The sequence below is a fragment of the Pyrgilauda ruficollis genome, unplaced genomic scaffold, assembly GCF_017590135.1.
Source record: "Pyrgilauda ruficollis isolate IOZ18807 unplaced genomic scaffold, ASM1759013v1 scaffold6, whole genome shotgun sequence".
Classification (NCBI taxonomy): Eukaryota; Metazoa; Chordata; class Aves; order Passeriformes; family Passeridae; genus Pyrgilauda; species Pyrgilauda ruficollis.
Window position 1 is genome coordinate 16,718,978 of NW_024527710.1, and position 20,155 is coordinate 16,739,132.

General features: G+C 47.8%; 1 protein-coding gene across 12 annotated transcripts in view; it reads left to right on the plus strand.

The window, feature by feature from the left end:
* The first annotated feature begins 18,421 nt into the window (after positions 1 to 18,421).
* NFIA (nuclear factor I A) overlaps positions 18,422 to 20,155 on the plus strand; it is a 242,455-nt gene continuing 240,721 nt past the window's right edge. For all 12 annotated transcript variants that reach the window (XM_041483201.1, XM_041483205.1, XM_041483209.1 and 9 more), the window contains exon 1: positions 18,422 to 18,811. In XM_041483201.1, the coding sequence (XP_041339135.1) occupies positions 18,785 to 18,811 (27 nt within the window). In that variant the 5' untranslated portion in view covers positions 18,422 to 18,784. The remainder of the gene's footprint in view (positions 18,812 to 20,155) is intronic.

Here is a 20,155-nt window from a genome sequence, read left to right on the forward strand (position 1 = left end):
AGATGTGGACACATTTTCATTACAAATTACTCTGAAACCAGAAATTATTTTCATATGGTTAACAAAAAATACTGATTCAACATTTGCATCTCCCTGAATTGCAGTGGAGTGGGATTACAAATGGCAGAGATGCATCAGTTTTACAAAACATATTGAAGACTTCAACTTCATGATGGAAAGTGTTCTGTCATTACTTGAATGGCACATGAATACCAGCAGAGTGGGGAGCCCACAGTTACCACAAAAGATGCTAAGAACAGGTACATGGGAAAAAAACGTAAATGCTCAAAGTTAGCTCAGATTTCTATTTGTTTTCATAAGTAGTGAATGTTAAAGCTCCAACCATCCTGCCTAGTTGGAGCCACAGACAGAACCCAAACATCCAAGTCCCACTTAATTCCTTAAAATCCCTCCCCTTTCATTAATGGAGTGTCTTAACTGTTTCATGGCAAACAGAAGGGAACACACAGAATAAAGCTACTTTATGCAATAGCCTTGGATTCCAGTTTGTGTCTAAGAAATATTTACCACGAGCCTGCAAAGTCCACCAAGCATCTCCCGTGTGGAAGAAGGAGAAGGAAAGGGAGGTTGCACTCGGTGGTCCTGTTAAGTGCAGTGATTTCTAATAACAGCCACGTTTGCTGTGAGTGATCTGGATCAACATCAAAAAAAAAATCCCCATCTAGTCAAGTGCCCAGCAAGGGGTCTATTCTCATGTCCATGCTCATATGTTAAGTCCCATTGACAAGCATTAGTGGGAACTGCATGCACATATGGATATGTGAATAGCCCCAATGGGATCTGCATAAAGCAGTGTTTGACTATACAGAGATCGCTTCAACTGCCACGATAAAATAATAGAGGGGGAGAAGCCTTAAAGAGTGCTGTGAACAAGCCAAACAATTTAAGGAAATTCATAAATAATGGAGGTTAAAAATGAAACAGCAAAATTAAAACAGCATTGGAATCTATTGTTTGAAATAAATACAAAATAAGAATTATCTTTAAGAAATTAATCCCGGCCAAAATTTATAAAACAGCTCATGACTCCAAGTTCTCTAATTTTTTAACTTCTTTGTCTTCCCCTTACTCTATATCCTAAATAGAAACAATAGACACAGCAAAAAGCTCTTTCTGACAAGAGGTGAGTTAAGAAATACACTGATAAGCATTGCTCTGCTGAAGAACACGGGACATGAAATAGTGGCAGCTCTACAATAGGTCAATGATAATGATGCTCCTGAGGTTATGCAACACCGACAGCCACTGTATAAATGTCAGAGCATTGCAGAAACTTCCTGGAAGTGGTTTCTTGCTACCTGAGAATGCTCCAGCAGCCAGTCTAGTGGACACAAAAAATCTCTAAAGAATTTGTTCTTTTTCTGCAGGAAATCTTCAGATTTTCCCTTGAAGCCACTACCTAATTCAAAATCCCATTTTGGAGATTTTGAGGATTTTTGAATGCCATTTTAATGATTTGGAGAACTGTTCTTACTTATGCTCAAATAGCTGAAACAACAAAACCCTTCCTGACAGACACACATAAATAGGTGCAATGAACAATGAAATCATCAATTAACAGAGCAGACAGCAATCACTGCTGTGATAAGTGCCCATATTAAGAACCTAAATTGATGTGATATGGAATAGATGATAAGCAAATAATGTGTATAAATCAGGTCTAATTGTGCTCAAGATCACTGGTTTCTTACCCTGCTCTGATGCCCATAGTGGAATTCAACCACTGAATTGCAAGTTATTGCAGAGTCCTGCTTGTTTATGAAAGTCTCACTGGCTTGAGACCCAGGTCCAAACTGTTCCAGCAGTGCTGCTTTGGAACATTCAGAGGTGAAGCAATCCATATGACTGACAGTGAAAGCTCTTATCATACAGGATGTCCTTTTCCAGTGGTCATTTAGACCAACAGCCAACCTATTAATCACAGTAAACCAAAGCTTGTTAGATCCTGCTGGCCAAAGCACTTGAGAAGACAAAAGACACCACGTTCCAGCTGACACCTGCAAGTAATTACACATGGTGATAGCAGTGCCTGAAAGTACAATTTGAGAACCAATGCTAAGAGGAGAGGTGCATTTCTTTTTTATAGACTGAACTATTTTCTGATCTCTAAGTGCCTCAGGGTCTTAGAAATCAAAGGCAAATTAGGCAGGGTAAAGAAAATCAGTTGCCAGGTGTTTATCTGGAGAAATGATAGATCTCCAGTGATTTTCACCAGTTCTGAAAGCAAATTCCCCTTCTAAGATGACACTGTATTTTATTATAAGGTTGTTTAATCAGCGTAATGGCAGAGGACAACTGCTCCATGGAGAACAGAATCTGGAGGCCCACTCTCCCAGAGTGTTTTCTCTACCTACCAACAGATTTTTCAGTCTGTCTCCAATGTCTTTGGATATCAGAACACATATGAGACATGACAAAGACAGGCATGCATTTTAAGAACATAAAATATGATGGCTGATCCTTTCCTAAAAACCTCCTGGAGAGAAGAGGAGAGAAGATGAGAAGATGGCTCCTCCTCTGAAGAGCACCAAACAACCACAACCAGGTAAGAAAACTCTGAGTTATGTTCCTCTTTAATGAATATTTATCACATTGGCACTATTTGAATGTTACTGAATCTTGGTTAGAAAGGGAATGATGGGGAGATATTCAATTTAGGCAAGATTTGTTAATAATACTCAAGATGCATGCTATGTTTTCAGTACTGAATTCTGTTTTGATAAAACCCATAATCAGAAATTGTTTTTACTCTATCCGTGCATTGATATAAGTATCTAGAAATCCTAAGCAGAAAATAATGTTGCAAGGAGCAGTAAAGATATATGATAACATATTTTGCCTTGTTTTCTAGATTCCCACTTCTGGAAAATAATCTGCTCCCAGGTTCGACTTTGAAGACTTCTCCATATTGAAAGAGGAAGATGAATTTACATTCAGAGACTGAGAAATAAATCACCATCATGTCATACCGCCACATCCTGAATCTATCAGATGTTTTAGAGAAAAATAAGTTTCTGAGATAACTTCCTCCCCAGTAACTAATTTCAGCTCGTGTTTCATTTTAAACTGCTGAGTTGATTGGTGGGACAATTTTCTGCACTGAGTCGATCACCAGCATCACTGCAAGCCAAAGGCAGGTCCTCAGCCACTGCATCGATCTCTGCCTAAGTCTCTCAGACTGTTGAGCTGTTCAGGCTTTGCTATCACTGACAATTTCAATGTCCCTCAAACCTCTGGCTTTTACGTTATCAATTAATAATGCTGCTCAGTGTCTTTTTTTTGCTTTGGTTTGTTATAGAGTTATCAGTTTCTCTTCCATGGACAGTGTGTAGTAGTTATGGTGCAGATACATCGGCTGAAATACCATCAGTGACATTCTGCACTGACATGTGGGCAATGAATGAAATGCATGAATCTCACGGAGGTTTGTACTGAAATTTCCCTGAAGAGCAATGCTCTTGGGAAAACCACCCAGGACCACCTGGAGGCACATGTTCCATGCAGCTGGTGGAGTGTGTGGGAAGGCTGTAACTCCAGCTAGCTACAGACAGTTGAGGGACTGCCTCAGGTAAATAATTAGGAGGTGCATACACAAAGAAGTGCAATCCCTTCATGTACCACGCATGCACTGTGAGCTCTGCTGAATGGAGTTACTTTGCAGAGCTTGACACAATCAACTTGAGCTAAAGTTTTACAGAGGATGCTTGGTATAGACTGAAAGTGTTTTAACTGTCAGGAATGGCATCTTCCCTTGAGCATTTTTCTCTAGGGGAAAACAGCCCAATCCTCACCAGCTGTAAATGGCAGTGCTGCTCCCACAGAGGAAAGGGCTGTCAATCCACAGCAGGGGTGGCTGGAAAGACCACAGGGAGCAATAAAGGAAACCTGAGCATTAAAGTATTTCGTATCAGATCCAGTTACATCTGTCTGTAAAATTAGTAACAACACAGACACCTGGTAGTTATGATTCATTGGCTAATAAATATGTTAAAAGGCAGAGAGGATTGTGCTGAGCCTTGCACAGAACTGTCTGTGCTATTCCATTTGATAGAGTTTAGCTCCTGGCTTTGGTCAGGGACTAGGCTAAACTGTGCTCTGTCCAAACTAAGATGGGAGACCTCCAGGAACGTGCCACAGCTGAAGGAAATGGGATGAAGTCCCTGCTTTCTCTTCTTTCTGCATTACATTGAGCTGTAATTGGAGGCACCATGTGGTGGTACTGTAGAGTCTTGAAATGATTACTGTCTGCTCATGGCTGTGACAGTTGTTGAAGGGTTTTGGGTGTTGAGAGAGGAGCAAGTTTGTAGGATGCAAGCAACACATAGGGAACTGCTGCGGTGGGTGTGTATGGCCAGAGCAGAAGGAAACTGTGTGAGCAGCAAAACAAGTGTTTGGCAGCATTTCTTACAGTAATCAATTACTGAGACAGAATTGTATCAGAAAAAGAGGCTTGGGGTGAAGCTTCAGGCTAATATTCTGCCTGTAATCCAGTCCCATCCAGGAATGCCTGATTCACACTGTGAATAAACAGGCTTCAGGTAGAAGATGTCCAGAGATGGGATCACTGCTTCTTTACCACAGAGCAGAGGCACAGAGCTCTGAGGAATCAGCCATTTCATACCAGGAGACACAGAAGGGGTGAAAGATCTACTGGCTGGGGGCTGCTTTTTGGGGTGGTTGTGTATCTCCAGCAGCACACAAACTGTCTCTTTTTTAAAATAATACGTTATGAGAGATATATGAATGTGCGATATCTGCACACCTGGCCTGGGTCTGGAGAGCCCATGAAATGTGTTAGACTAGTTATTACTTGATTATTCCATCGCACAGGTGTACGTTCCTGCTCCCAAATGCTTATGCAATGTCTCTGCTGATGTATACAGCCTCACAGCACTGAAGATTAGAAAAAGCCCCTTGATACATGACAACACACTGTGTGCCATTCCCCTGCATTAAATGCACTCATTTGGTTTTAGTTACCACAGGTCTTCTGGTCTTGCTTAGAAAAGAAAATTTTAAAGAAGACATTATCCACTTTGAAAGTCAGCCTTGAAAGTAAGCCTTCAGCTTCTCTGACTATTAAAGCCCCCTAAATTATCTCTTGAGTTTGTTTGACTTCAACTTGCAGTTATCCATTTTTCTCTGAAAGTTTAAAAATGTTGTCAGTATCCAGCAGATATTTCCAGACACATCTCGTAGATACTTAAATACTTACACATTACACTCATGTCACGTCCCAGTCTTCTTTCCAGTAAGCGAGGCAGATTGAGTGCTTTAAGTCTTTCACCATTAAGCACTTTCTTCAGCCCTAAAATCCTCTCTGTGGCTCTTTTCTGCACCCTCTCCAGTTTTCCAACAATTTTATAAAAGTGTGAGCACTAGAAACCGCATCTTATATTGTCTGTATTAAAAGCAATTGTGTTTGAATGGGCTCAGCTCATGAAGCAACTGAGATCACTTGGAGTGTCATTCTCATCGCTGTCTGTCACTCCACCAGTGTTCCTGTCACCCTCAGATTTATCAGCTGTGAATTTACAGTGTTTACATCCAAATCATTGAAGAAAACATTGACTAGCATCTGACCTGATGCTGATCCTGGTAAAACTCTCCCGTTTGATAACAACTCCTGATTCATAGCTACTTTTTAACAGGCTGTTTGCCAATTCCTAATCTAATTAGTGCATGCTCTGCTGCTATTTCTAATGCTTTTTGATCGGAATATCACACAGTGTTAATTCTAATCTCCATAAAAAAATGAATATCACATCTCTTCATTGACCTTTATCATTCAGTCTTTACCTTCATCATATTATTTGATGCGCCTCATCAAAGAAAGAAATTGCGTTTGTCTGCTAAGGCTTATTTCTCCTAAAACTGTATTTACCGTCATTAATTCTATTTCCATTCTTCATGGCACTTTTTCCAATACACAGTAACAGCTCAGGATGTGTTAGAGGCCTGGCTTTGAGGTCAGTACATTGTGTTATCAAACCAACCACAACAATTCAATTCTTAAACCCATGCTATGAAACCTGATACATTTCATTGTAGTGGCTTGATGCTTATTTACATTTATATATCATCAGGTGATAAAAAATGACTACTTGCCACACTGCCTTAAGCATAGTCCATGGAAAAACTCCTAGTCCTGACCACTGTTTTCCAAGTGTTTCCCAGTGACCACTGGTACAGAAACCAGTACAACCTTAAGCTTCCAGGGAGAGCTATGCGCTTCCTGAGGCCTGCCTTAGAACACCACCATGAAAGGGATGATGATGAAATATCAGCTATCATGTAACTATCTATAAATGTTAGATTTCTACAAAGTGATTCCACTGAATTGTAATTAAGGGTTTGAAAGTCGAATGATTTTAAGTGCTAGTTTTAATTACCGCTTGGTGAACTTTAGTGTGTTAGAATTGTCACAACTTTCCTTTAGAATTAGTGTCAAGCCAGGCAATACAGTGGGAAATTATTAACTCATACTTTGGTTCAGCAATTATCTGCATTACAAGGTTTATGCAATTAGCTGTTTAAGATGTCATTATATTTTGCCATCTGGTACACAGGAGTTTATGCATATGAACAGGCACATGTTGAAGTGATTTTCACTATATGACACTTGATCTCAACCCAAATCATCACTATAATGAGTGGAAGACACAGTGTACAGTACATTAGTGGCAGGTGCATACTATCAACTTCATTTTAATAGAAGACTTTCATGTTTCCATTTTTAAAGTATTCTGCACAAGTGCTGAAGAATTAATTGCTCGTTTGCAATCTAGCAAAAACCGAGGACACGTTATTGCTAAATGCTAAGGAACATCAGCTTTCAGGAAAGCGGCCACTTATTTAAGTTCTTTCCATCTGTAACTCCAGGCCAATTTCTGCTGCAGACAATAAGAAAGTCTCATCTAAGTTCAGCTTAAAATGCGCTCTGGGAAACATGCTGAATTACCTTTGGTAGGCTCACAGCACTGAGGATGCCTGTGGTGCAGTCCATGTGTGACAACCTCCAGTGTCACCAGTCTCTGCCAGTGCACAATGTATTGTCACCTGTGTCCTTGGCCTTACCTCTGCCTGACGTCACTTGTGCCTGTTGGCTCAGGCTTGACACACAGATTCTAAATCTGGGGGGGAAAGCGTTGCTGTTGGCAGCCTCCCACCAGGAAATCCTCGCTTCCCGGCAGCACAAAATGTAAATATCGATAACGCCAGCACTCCATACTCAGATAATACCTGGTATTTCTGACACATACTGCGTCTGGTGTTCTAAAAATATTCACAGCCTTTAATTAATTAAATTGCACGCAGCTATTAACCTCATTTGACACCAGGAAACCGGTCTCTGGAATGGTAAGAGACCTCCTCAGTCATGGGAAGGCTGTGCAGAGCCTGAGAGTGAGCTGCCTACAGGGACTGTGCTCACTGAACTGCAGTGCAGGCAGCTAAAACTGGGCTGCAACTGCAGCACTGTGCTTTACCTGGGGCCGTGGTTTGTGACAGGACATGGGTTTGTCACGGGAGAATGGACAGGACAGCTCCTTCTCTGCCACATCCTTCTCTGAGCAGGTCTGAGCGTTGAGCACATGAGACACGTGGGTCTGCTGGAAAATCACACTTCTTAGGAGCAGTCATTATTTTGGGTTCTGCCTACAGGGACTGTGCTCACTGAACTGCAGTGCAGGCAGCTAAAACTGGGCTGCAACTGCAGCACTGTGCTTTACCTGGGGCCGTGGTTTGTGACAGGACATGGGTTTGTCACGGGAGAATGGACAGGACAGCTCCTTCTCTGCCACATCCTTCTCTGAGCAGGTCTGAGCGTTGAGCACATGAGACACGTGGGTCTGCTGGAAAATCACACTTAGGAGCAGTCATTATTTTGGGTTCCGGTATTCCACTCGGGATATTCCCCGTGTCTTGGGGCAGTGCTGGTTGCCTCAGAGGAGGAGGAGGCAGCATTCCCAGACCTGCTTCCAGGCGCAGCCCTGGCTCCAAGCAGGGGATAGTGCTGCGCCTCCACGTGCAGTCGCTGCAAGTTCATTATTGAATTACATTAACAGGCCGCCCTCTAGTGTCATATTTTATTACTTGGGTAAAAAAAAATGGGCCGGTCGGGTAAAAAATGTATATTTTGTCTCAGTGAACACCAGCAAGAGAGGCAGCCACAGAAGCAGCCAAGAAACATTTCTGTGGAGCACGCTGGAAAGTTCTCTGTCAGGTTAAAATCCCTAAAGTTTGGAGTTTTCTCCTGAGGTTCTGGAATTCAATCACAGAAAGCCCAAGGAAAATATCACAAATCCTGTGCAGTTTTCCTTTAAAATCAATGCTAACATTTCTGTAGGTGGTTACAAAAACACTGTGGTATATATGTGCACCTATACCTCTAATGTGAAGTATTTTGTCCTCTTGTATGTACATCAGTGTCATTCAGGGAGATAACAGGGAATGTCCTTCAAGGCAATGGTCCCAGTGCACAGGGATTGCTTTGCTGAGGCTGAAGACACAAAGGTGACAGACATAAGCTCACAGGCAATTATTTAGGAGTCTGCAGCATTTTAGAGCTAAAATTTGAAAATACTAATGCTGAACCGACAATAAATGCTTTTATGTCCTGAAACCCTTACAGGCATTAGCATTAAGTGACCAGACTGCCCTTACTGGGCCGGTTGGGAGTGGAAAAGGGGACAAAGCACCTCCAGGACCATCGGCAAGACAGGTCAGGCCAACAGCTGGTGTGAATTAGCGGGTGAAGGCAGCGCACATCTATCAGCCAGAGACCTGTCCTTGTGTATTAATGTTCCCCCAGGCTGAAGCCACCTGCCCATCTTCCATTTTTCTGAGCACACCTGTCTCCCACGGGAGATCTGCTTGGTTGGTTATTTACCCTTTGGATAAATAACGGGAAGGATCTCAGCGCCAATTGCAGGGATCCCTCCCTGACCCGCTGGGGACCGGGATCTGCCCCACACACGGGACACTGACGGCGTCCAGGGATGGCTTGGGCTGCCGGAAAGGTGGGAAATGGTTTCCCCCAGGGGAGTGTAACATCTGCATCCTCTCTTCTCCTCCAAAGGAATTACGGAGGAAGGAGTAGGGGACACACCACCTTCAAGTCCCACACGCAGGTGTGGGACAGAGAAAGCTCTGCTGACATCAATCACACGCACTGTGGCTGACGGGAACCATGGCAAAGCAGGGCGAGGGTGCTCGGAGGCGTTAACCTGGATACGTTTTCCCCCTTTTTGCCGTATTTTTGCCGGTTTCTGCCCCAAGGGCTGCCCCGGCCCCGCGGCCCCCTCAGGCTCCCGGGCGCTTCCCGCCGGGAGGGGGCGCTGCGCCGCTGAGGCGGTTGTGGGGGGGGGCGCGGCGGGAGGGGCGGGGCGGCGCCCGGAGGGGCCGCGGCGGGGGGGTGTGGGGGAAGGAAAAAACCAAAAGGGGGGAAATACAGGAGAAAAACCTCGGCAGCCCGCGGGCCGGTGCAGCGAGCGGCAAGGGTTACGCGGGTGCGGAGCGGCTGCAGCGGCCCCGCTCTGCGCCGCTCCGCGGGGTTTTCTTGTCTTGGCTCCTTTTTTCCGGGTCCTTTTTTTCTTAAAGATTTTTCGGCTTTCTTTTTCCTTTTTCTTTCCTCCTCCTGTACCTTAGATGAAAATGGCTACCAGTGACTTGGCGAGCGTTGGGAAGGCAGAGCTGGCAGGTTGCGAGATTTATTTATTTATTCTCCCCCCACCCCTTTCCTCCAAATAATCCAGAGGCAGAGCAAAATCAAACAGCGAACTTTAAAGGCTTCGCATTAATTCTTTCCGCCCCGCACCTCTGTTTTCTCTGCCCCCACCCGCGATGCGGTGCCAAGGCTGTGCCGGAGGGGGGGCCCGGAGGACGGGGAGATGCGACGCCCATCACGGTCGCCCACGCCGGGCAGCGGCTGCTCGGGGTGCGGGCAGGAATCGGGCAAAACCGGGCAGAAATCGGGCAAAACCAGGCAGGATCCGCCGCGCTGCGAACTCCCTCGGCGAGTAAAAATGGTGCCGCGGAGCGGGCGGATGCTGCGGCGGACACTGCGCTCCCGCGTAGGGATTATCCACTTTTTTTTCTTTTTTCTTTTATTTTTTTTTCAATTATTATTATTTATTTTTGTGTCATGCCACAGATCTACAACTGTACGTGCAAATAAAAGCGAGAGCTCACGGATACCGCTTTCCTTCCAGCGAGGACTGAGTAGTTAATCCAATAAGTATCTGTATTGTTTGGGGCGATGTGTGTGTGGTAGGGGGGAGGCAGTTAATCATGTATCGCAATGTATGGATAAAATAGATGAATATTAAAGTGACGTGGGGAAAGAGTGCCGGCGCGGGGGCTCCTTTCGGGGGAGAGGACAAAGAAGAAAGTGGAAACAATCTTTTAAAATATTTTCCATTCATAAAAATGGCAGAGGGCTTATCCTCCAGTCTATTTCTGCGTCTGACTGAACAGCTAATGCGTTATTGCCAGCTTCAAAAGATAATTGTAGTGTCGGTAGAGACCTAATAATACAGTAGCACATGTAATTTTAAACAACACCTCATTGTTTATTGGGATGTAACTTTCCCAAAGTTTATTTGTAGCATTAAGAAATTTTTAAGCGCAGGAACAATTTGCAAATGAGCAGCTGTGGGGCGATGCACGGTTTGTGTGGCTACAAGAGTTTCTATATTTAGTGACAATCTGAATCTGAAGAGGATAAAAAAAAATAGAATATTTTTAAGGAAATGCTTATTTCCTCCTGGAGGAGGGGGGAGCTGGGCTGGGGGATCTCCTGGCTCGGGTTTTCAGTTTTCTGAGGGAGAAATAATGCAGTCAGTGTGTCTTTGCCCACGAGCTTCACCACCGTACGTACACCTGCTCCATAGGCTCAGAAATAACCTTTTCATGCAAGAAGTTGAGGAAGGGGTCGGGCATACGTACGTGGGGCGGTGTTGTGATTTATGTGCTTTTCCAGGAATCCAAATAAAACCATAGCTCTGTAAGGGCCACCTGTGCATCGCGCCTGCTTGTTCCGGGGGTTACCCTGTGGAAATCTTCCCAGCCCAGTATAGAAGTTAACACAACAGTCGGGTGAGCAGAGGATGCTCTCACCTTCTCCCTGCTGTTTGGAGAGGAAAGCAGTGATTGTGACAGGCAGCCCACACGGATTACACTTCCTTTTTTTCTTTCTTTTTTTTTTTTTTTTTTTTTAAAAAAAAACCCCCTTTCTGGGGGAAAAAAAAAAAAATAAAATAAAGGCAAACCAACAAAGCAGCTTCTCCAGAGAGATCCAGTACCAGCGCAGGGTGCCCAGTGCAGGGATCTATATTGCCAGGGCTTACAATGCGGCAGGTCAGTGAATTACAGTAATAAAGACTTCAAAAAAAAAAAAAAAAAAATTCAGGTGCTGAGACTAACACATTTCCTTCACTACTCCAAGGGAGCCATGGGCTCTGGGAAAAGGCAGAGCAAGAAAAAGGACCTGAGTGCACTTCACTCTGTGGTTTTTTTACAAAATCTTTTAGGCAGAAGCATTGGGTCTCGTGCAGGTTTTTGAGTTGTTACAACCAACTTTTGCATGTGAGCTACGGCACAGCTTTTATGGCTCAGTCCTTGCACGTTATGAAGTTGCCTATAAAATTAGAGGAGGTAGAGAAGTAAAAAGTTACTAATCTCGGAGAAAGAGTATTACTTTCAATTCCCTATAATTTCATTTAGTTTGAAGTTTATGGGCTGAAAGTGGGGGGTACTAAACTATCTTGTGTCAGTGCCTGTTCTTCCTATGAAGAATAATGCACCCCTTTTAAAGAATACATAATTTAGGGCTGAAAGAGGTATTTTAAATAGTAGAAAAGAGACAGAGTTAGGAAAACTTGTGATGGAAAACTTTCCTGCTCTATACCCACGAGGAAAGTGATCAGACCTCATGTGCTGTCTGGGTTAGCAGGGCTAAAACTATTTTATAAAGAATAACTGCAGAAGAGAATTGTAGATAAATTTTGTGCTAGAAAAGCAGTAATAAACCTGCACCTGTTACTGTAACCTTCTAACCAGCCTGTCTCTAACCTAGGCACAAAGTTGTCTGAGTTTGCGTCTGAACAGGACACTCATATTATTTTTTTTTTCTTCCCAAAACTTTAGCATAGATAAGAAATGTGGAAAAAAAAAAGACTTAGCAGTGAAGCAGATTGCTGATTTGAATTTTATTTATTTATTTATTTGGGGAAATAATGCCCATCTCATTGTGAAAGTTACAGACTACAGAGAAAAGCCTGCAGCGAAGGGCAGCAGGGAATGCATGTTAATGAGGGCTAAAAGACCACCACTGCTTCTAAGCAGCATAGGCTGATGTTGAATATTAGTATTAATATTCCTTTTTTTCTCTTAGACGTAACTTTTCTTTGTCACATAACTGTTTGTGCTATCTGAAACTTTACAAAGTCCAGTCAGCAATTCCTCAGGTTCATTTTTCACACCCTGTATTGAATCTCAGCTTTTATATTCCGAGCGAACCCTGAATGTAAAATGTTCTCATGTAAAAGCAGGGACAAAAGACTTACTTTGCTTTAGAGAAATAGATTGCATAAATAAATATGACAATGCATGGGTATATAATATATGAAAATAAATAGTGTGTGCATGGGTGTGGATGGGTATATAAACAATATTTGGCACACCATGTTTATACCACTCTTGCGCAAACTTTATCAAGTGAAATTTTCATTGAGGTGTGCGAGATTAGGACCAAAGTGTTTATGCCAAACTGCCTGATAAAACATTGGATTTAGGACAACAGCAGTGTCAGTTCTGCATGGTGTAATCACTCTGTATTGATGGAGAATGATTCCGTACCATTGTGAGAGGTGTCCCTCAGCTTCCAGCAGCGATACAACTGCGGGACTGTGTACAAATAAAATACAGCTGAGGACAACTGTACCTATTTGCGTCTTTCCAGGCTGTGAACAGGGGATTTATCCAGTTGGATGGTGGCATCAACATGGTAAGAAGGGAGTTTAAGGTTCCTGGTGGCTCACAGTGGGGCCTGGCCCGACGGGCACTGCTTGAGTCCTCTCGGAAACCAGAGCAAGCTTATTAAACTCCATTCACTTTCATAGGGAACTTTCACTTCAAGGCATATTTTGTTTTTTCAAATAAGCCCTGCTTGCAAAGGGGTTTTTTATCTTATAAACGTTACCACTTATTTTGCTCCCCATAATAAGATCTACAGCAAAACAAAAGGGGAAGCACTGCCTCTCCCGCCTCTGTCCGTTCTCTTGCTTCCTTTCTGCAGTCTGCACACTTTTGCTGGGAAGTTATTTCCTCCGCAGTGCATTTCGCAATAGACTCGAGACCCTGTGGAAATGCATTTCAACTCTGCAGGCATTTCTGCGACGCGCTGGGCTCCGGAGCCAGCGCCCCACGTACGGCCGTGCCAGGCAGCGATGCCGCCAGGAGCTCACGGTCGAAGCAGGTCTTTTCACACAAAGATTGACCAATTTTTAGTGTACTTATTCCCACTTGCCCTTAGCACAGCTGCTTTAATTCCCCACATGAATGTGGCTTTGGAGATGCACCCATGGCCCAGACCCCAAATGGTGTAGCCGTTTTCATCTGCCAGATAGGAGCTGCAGTGCTTCTTCATCACCCTGCTCTCCTGCTGGGAATCGTGGCGGTGGACAGAAAATATTGCATGGAAAAACATTATTATTCACGTGTACTTAGTGGTGTAAGGTGAGAATTTCCATCAAATGTACTACTCTGCTTATTTAAGCTACTCCCTGAAATTTGGAGTCTGGAAGTTGAAAGTTCTGCCCTGCTGTTTTAGGATGACACAGCGTTCACAAAACCGTGGTGTTTATTGTAGAATCATAGTATGGCTTGGTTTGGAAGACACCTTAGATATCGAGTTCCAACAGTCTTGCTATGGGGAACTCTATTTCAGGATCTGGAGCCTTTAAACTAAGGAGGAAAACCCTTTTATGCCCAGCTCTTTGTGCATCTGTGGAATAGAAAAGCAATCTCTTCCCCAGAGAGAGCCTTACAGAATACTCTCATTTTTGGTAGCTTCAGAATATTGTTGATTTCATGGCGGATGGTGGGACAAGGTCAGGCATGGCACTAAACTACTGCTTCTCCATGAAGTTTCTACTGGGATTTGTAGATCCATTGTGGGTTGTGGGACAACAGAGAAACGTCTGGGCATGGATTTCCATCCACCACACTGGCACTTAGGTCTCTTGGGGGTGTGAGTCAGCAGTGTGTGGCTCTAAGGTCTTGATGGAAAAGGGATCAGGATCAAGCCTGGTGATTTCAGGGGGCTTCTGGCTCTCAGCGGGGCGAAGCTGCTCCCAGGGCCGCCACAGTGGCTCTCCCAAAGACACCAAGATCACTCAGGGCCCAGGAGAGCCCTGTTGTCTGTCTCAGGCCTTTAATGATCGCTGCTGTATGTTAACAGGCCATACCACATATAGCCCGGCTATTGTCAGCGCTGATCCTTGTCCAACTGACGGGCTATTCAAAGCGCTTCTCAAGCCTCTCCAAAATCCCAGCTTGTTCTACCCCGATGACAGCCATCCCTCCCATTCGGAGTTCTCTTTGTACGCTTGATAACATGGTGGAAATCCCTTATTATGCTTCTTTTAATAATGCTTTCACATGGCAAAGGGACATGATGTTTTAATTTATGCAGTGCACATCATCCTTCGACAATTTGCTAAGAGGAGCCCTCGCGACCTAAGCCTGCGCCGAATAACACAAGTTTATGCAAAACCAGTGGTTTCCAACCTGTGGTCTCCAGACCGCTGGGAACCGGCAGGCTCCTTCCGAGGGGTCACCAGGAGGTAACCAGGAAAGCAGAGCCGCTGCCGGGAGGTTCAAACGCGCGCCGCCGCGCACGGAGCCGCGCTGTCACCGGCGCAGGTCTGGGGCTCCCAAACTGCAAACTGAAAATCACTGTCTCAGGGGATCAGGGGATTTTTTCCTTTTTTTTTTTTTTTTTTTTTCTTTTTTTCTTTGGTCTCTGTACTCAGTACGCTTCGGCTGCAACCTCTGTGTCTTTAAATACCTGCTCCAGTCGATTAAAAGCAGTAAATTCAGAAATTCAGAGGGGTAACTACACTGCTACTTATGAGTTGTGTGAGTTGAAGTCTTACTTTGTTGTCAAAAAATAGCAATTAACCTTCAGATCCACTTGCTCTTCCCCCCCCCCCAAATTAATTTTGCAGTATTATCACGCATCTTGAGGCTTCCAGTTTTAAGCATATAATGCTTCTCCTGTTAATGAAGCGGGTATCCACGATCAAGGGGAGCTGAGAGCCACAGACAATTGTTTGTTTGCCTTTATTTCTCACGCCCTTTGAAGGTTTTTCTTTCTCCTCTGTGTTTTTTTGGTTGGGTTTTTTCTGGGCTTTTTTTTTTTTTTTTTTTTTTCTCCCCGTTTTTTTTTGTTTGGTTTTTTTTTGGTTTTTTTTTTTTTTTTTTTTTTTTTTTTTTTTTTTTATTAAGTGACTTTAGCAGATTGTACCCTCAGAGCTGTGAATAATGGGGTTATTCTACAAAAATGGCCAAGGCTAGTTAAGACACACAAAGCCAGGAAATCCTTTCAGGGATGAAATCAGGACTATTTTAGGGGTGCCGTGTAAGTTGGAGACTTTGCAGCTTGGCTGCTGCATCGCTGCCAGGCACGGCAGCGCTGCGGGGACGACCGGTCCTCCCCCGCCGGGGGCTTGCCCGGCCGGGGGGGCCCCGCACCTTCACCGCAACGGGGGGGGGCCAAAGCCTGGGGGGATTTGCAAAGAACGGGGGGTGCAAAGGTGTCCGTGCAAAGGAGGATGGGGGGTTTGCCAGCGCCAGGTAACTTTGCCCATGCAGCAAAGGAGCTTTGCTGGTGCAAGGGACGGGGGTTCCCCGCGCCGGGGGTGCGCATGGGGGGGTTCCCGTGCAGAAGGGGAAGGGGGTTCCCCGTTCAGGAGGGGGTTTTACGCGTGCGGGAGGTTATCCATGCAGGATGGGGGGGTGTTATCCATGCAGGATGGGGGGGTTACCCGTGCGAGGGGAGCTCGCACCGCCCCCCCGCCGCCCTCCCGCGCAGGACCCCCGCGGCTGGGAAGGGGCTCGGCGGGGGCGGGACACTGCGGGCCCGCAGCGGGGCCGCCCGCCCGGCCGGGGGTGTGCGGGGGAGAGCGGGGGATGTCCGTGAGCCCCGCCGCCCCTCGGTGCGGGTCTCCTGTGCGAATCGCGGCGATTGCGGAAATACGCGGGGGCGGGGGGGAGGAGGAGGAGGTGGAGGAGAAGAGGAGGAGGGAGGTGGGCGGGAGGCTGCCGAATCGCTCGTAACTTCTGCAAAGTCCCGGGCACTGAGAGCCCACCCGGCAGAGCGCGGAGAAGCGGCGGCAGCGCCCGGGTGCGCCCGCCCCGAGCCCGGCTCGCCCCGCGCCGCAGCCACCAAAAGCCCCAGATCAGCCCGAAACCCACGGGCAGAAAAAATCCCAACACATCCCACCTAAGAGCCGGCGGCAGTTGGCTGCGGCGGGTTTTCCCTTCCGGTTCCCAACGGCTGCGAGTCGATTTTAGCCATAAAAAAAATATCAAAAATTGCGAAGAGAAAAAAAAAAAATGGAAAAAAAAAAAAAAAAAAAAAAAAGTGCTGCCAGCCGCCAGAGCCCGCAAAGTTTCTCCATCGCTGTTATCTGTGTTATCCCTGTTATCCCTGCCCGTGGGACGCGGCGCCGCTTAAACTCTTGTTTTTGTATTTTTAACCCGATTCCCACGCTTTCGCAGAGGGAATTCGCTATTGTCTGCGCGGGGTCTGGGCGCGGAGGGAGCGCGGGCGCGCAGGGCTGCGCCGCAGCTGCCTTTTTTTTTTTTTTTTTTTTTTTTTTTTTTGGTCAGGGATTTGAGAAAACCGCTGAGCTTGACAGATTCCCCCGCTTTCCCTCCTCCCCGCCCGTACGTGCGCGCCGGCTCCGTGCGCGCCGTCTGGAGCGCCCGCGGCCGCGCACAAAGAAACGCGCCCGGGCGCGGGATGTGACGGACCGCGGCGGGGACCAATGGGCGGGGCTGAGTCTTGTGACGTCACCAAGAGCTGTCCAATCAGCGGCGGGAGTGGGTGTTGCGACGTTTGAACTCCCCCGGGGGGAGGGGCGCGCCTTTTTTTTCTTTTTTTTTTTCCTAGGTTTTTATTCTCCTTTTTTTTTCTCTCTCTCCTCTTTTTATTTTTTTCTCCTTTTTTTTTTTTTTTCCTTTTTTTTTTTTTTTTTTTTTTTTTTTGCCTTTTCCGCCGAAGTTGGCGGCGCCCTGCGGGGACGGGGCCGCTGGCGGGGCCGGAGCCTCGGAAACCTCCGGATTTAGCACCCAAAAAAAAAAAAAAAAAAAAAAAAAGGAAGGAAAAAGGAAAAAAAAAAAAAAGCATTTTATTAAAAAAAAAAACCACGTTTAAAAATTTATTTATTTTTTTAAAGCGTGCTTAGCAAAACGCTGAGTTGGGAAAAATGAGGATAACTTGCGCGCCCACCCGTTTAGCGCTCAGATATTCTGGGGTGGGGGAAGGTGCTTCGCTCTACCGTATTTTTTTTTTTGGGTAAGGGGGGTTGTCCGCGGCTGGGAAGGGGCTGCACTTGACCGTGGCCCCTGCCTAGAGGGCGCAACCAGCCGTCCCGCGGCCAAAAGTCTCCCGAAGGGCGCCAAAAGTTACTTAAAAGATAATGCTGGAAACCGCAAAAGGCTGGGAACGGTGCGGCACGGACGAGTGGGGGGACACAACCCACTCCCCCTCCACCTCCGAAACAAGCTGCGGGAGGAGATTTTTCCTCCTTTTCCCCTATGGATGGGGTTTTTTGCCCTGCCTGTGTCGCCGTCGTCGCCCACCCCCCCCCCCCAAAAAAAAAAAAAAATCCTGTGACTACGCGCAGGGACGTGGGGGTCACCTAAACTGCCTCCGGCATCAGTGGAAAACGCTATTCCCAAGCGGAAAGGGGGGGACACACCACCCGGGACACCCTGCGAGTCCCCAGGAGCGGGCTGGAGAGCATCCAAACCCCAAACCCAAACGCTGCCGGTGCCAAGACAATGCGCTCCAGAAGTGTCAGGAGGCGCGGGGGTATTTTTAATTTTAAGCGCTTCACTTTTAGATTTCATAAGTAAGAAAGAGGGGGGAGTGCGATGTGCCGATGAATTTATGTGTTGCTATTTTTTAGAAGAAAATCTTTGTTTTTTTTAAAGTGGAATAAGCACCCTTGATTCTAAAGCGCTTGATTTAAAATGACAAGTGCCAAAGGGGATGGGGAAAGTTGTGGAAGGCAACGCCGCTTCCCCCAGCACCCCCCCCGCCCCATCCCTCCGTGGTCAAGGGCCGAGCGGAGCCGCAGCCCCCGGGAAGAGCAAAACAAGGGGCGGGCGGTGCGCGGCGCAGAGCGGAGGGGCGCGGAGCGGAGCGGAGGGGCGCGGAGCGGGGGCGGCGGAGGGGCGCGCAGCGAGCGCTATGCCTTTAACGGCGCGCGGGGCAGGCATGCCGAGCGCGTAGTGCGGGAAAGTCGAGGCGGGGTTAAAGTTCAGCTCATGGAGCGGCTCCGCGCTGGCTGCAGTTTGGCAGAGTTGGAAATGTGAAAGCAAGAAGCAGGCTCGGGGCTCCCCCTCCTCTCCTCTCTCTCTCTCTTTTTTCCCCTCCTCTCTCTCCCTCTCCCTCTGTCTCTCTCCCCCTCTCTCTCTCCCTCTCTCCCCGCACACGCACACCTCCAAACCGCAGCCCCCCGCAGCAGTCATGTATTCTCCGCTCTGTCTCACCCAGGTAAGCGGCCGCCGGGGCGCGGTGGGGCCGGCGCTGCGGGGGTGCGCGGCCGTGCGCGCCGGGGAAGGGGCACCACCGCCGCTCGCCGAAACTAACTTTGTTGCCTTTCGCTCGCATCGCCCCCCCCCTCCACCCCCTTCCCGCACGGCCATTTGTGTCGGCACATGGCTAATGGCGCCTACTTATTAATGCTTTAATTAACGGGGGGGGGCCGCGCGGGCGCGGTGCTGCGGGACGACCCGCACGGCCCCGCCGTGCTTGGTCATCCGCGATCGATGCCGCCGATGCCGCCGCCCGCGCCGGAGCGCCTCGCACCGCCCCGCACCGCGGCCCCGGGGCAGCGCTCCGCGGGAGCGGCCCCGCCGGCTCCGCGCCCCCCCCAACGCCCCGGGCACGGAGAGAGGGACCGTCCCCCGCACCTGGGCTCGCTCCCGCGGTGCGGCGCGGTGCAGCCGCCCCCGCGCAGAGCGCCCTCCGCACCCGCGGAGGCCGCCCCAGCCGGGGGACCGTGCGTGTGTCCCCCCACACGGACACCCGCAAACTTGTCCCGCGCGTGTCGCCTGTCCCCCCCGCCACCCTCCCGCCCGCGGATCGGGCCCCGCGGCGCTCGGCGCAACTTTTGCGCCCTCCGCTCGCGGCGGGACGGGGCTGCGCGGGGAGTGGAGGCGGGGGTGTCGTTCCGCGGTGCCCCCCGGTTACGCGGCCGCGGAACCCCCGGCCCCCCTTTTCCCCGCGCGCTGCTGCAGGACGCTGAATTACACCCCTTCAATTAGCAGGATATAATGGTTTAACGAGGAAATGCTTTGTGGCGGACTCAAACCCCAGATTATTTCCTCCTGCAGGAGATTTTGACTACATTATTCTTATTAATTTAATTGGAATATTTTTTTTCTCCCGGTGAGAAAGCCTCTCCGGGCTCTTTCCGTCGAGAAAAAGGCAAGGAATTGCAGGGAGAGGGGCGGCAGCTTCCCAGGCAGCCCGAAGAGCTCTCAAAGTTTCGTCCCCTTCTCCAGTCGCGGTCCCCTCTCCTTCCCCAGCCTCCCCCAAATTTTGGGGTGCTGGCGAGAAAACACCAGGCCGGCGGGGGCACGAAACTCCAAACCGTACACTTGCTCAAAAGGCAGGAGGAAAATGTGAGCAGCGGGAGTTTGCAGAGGATGGGATGCAGCAACTCCGGGCTGTGCCTGGGCAAAGTTTGTGCCTTTAATTCAACTCTTGAGAAATACCTGGTTTTTGTCAGCGCAGCGGCTGCAGGAGGGACCCCCGGACACTCCGTGCAGGGCCCGCAGCGCCGACGCTCTTGGCATCTCCACGTGGGGCTCCTGGGGCTCAGTAGGCCCAGTC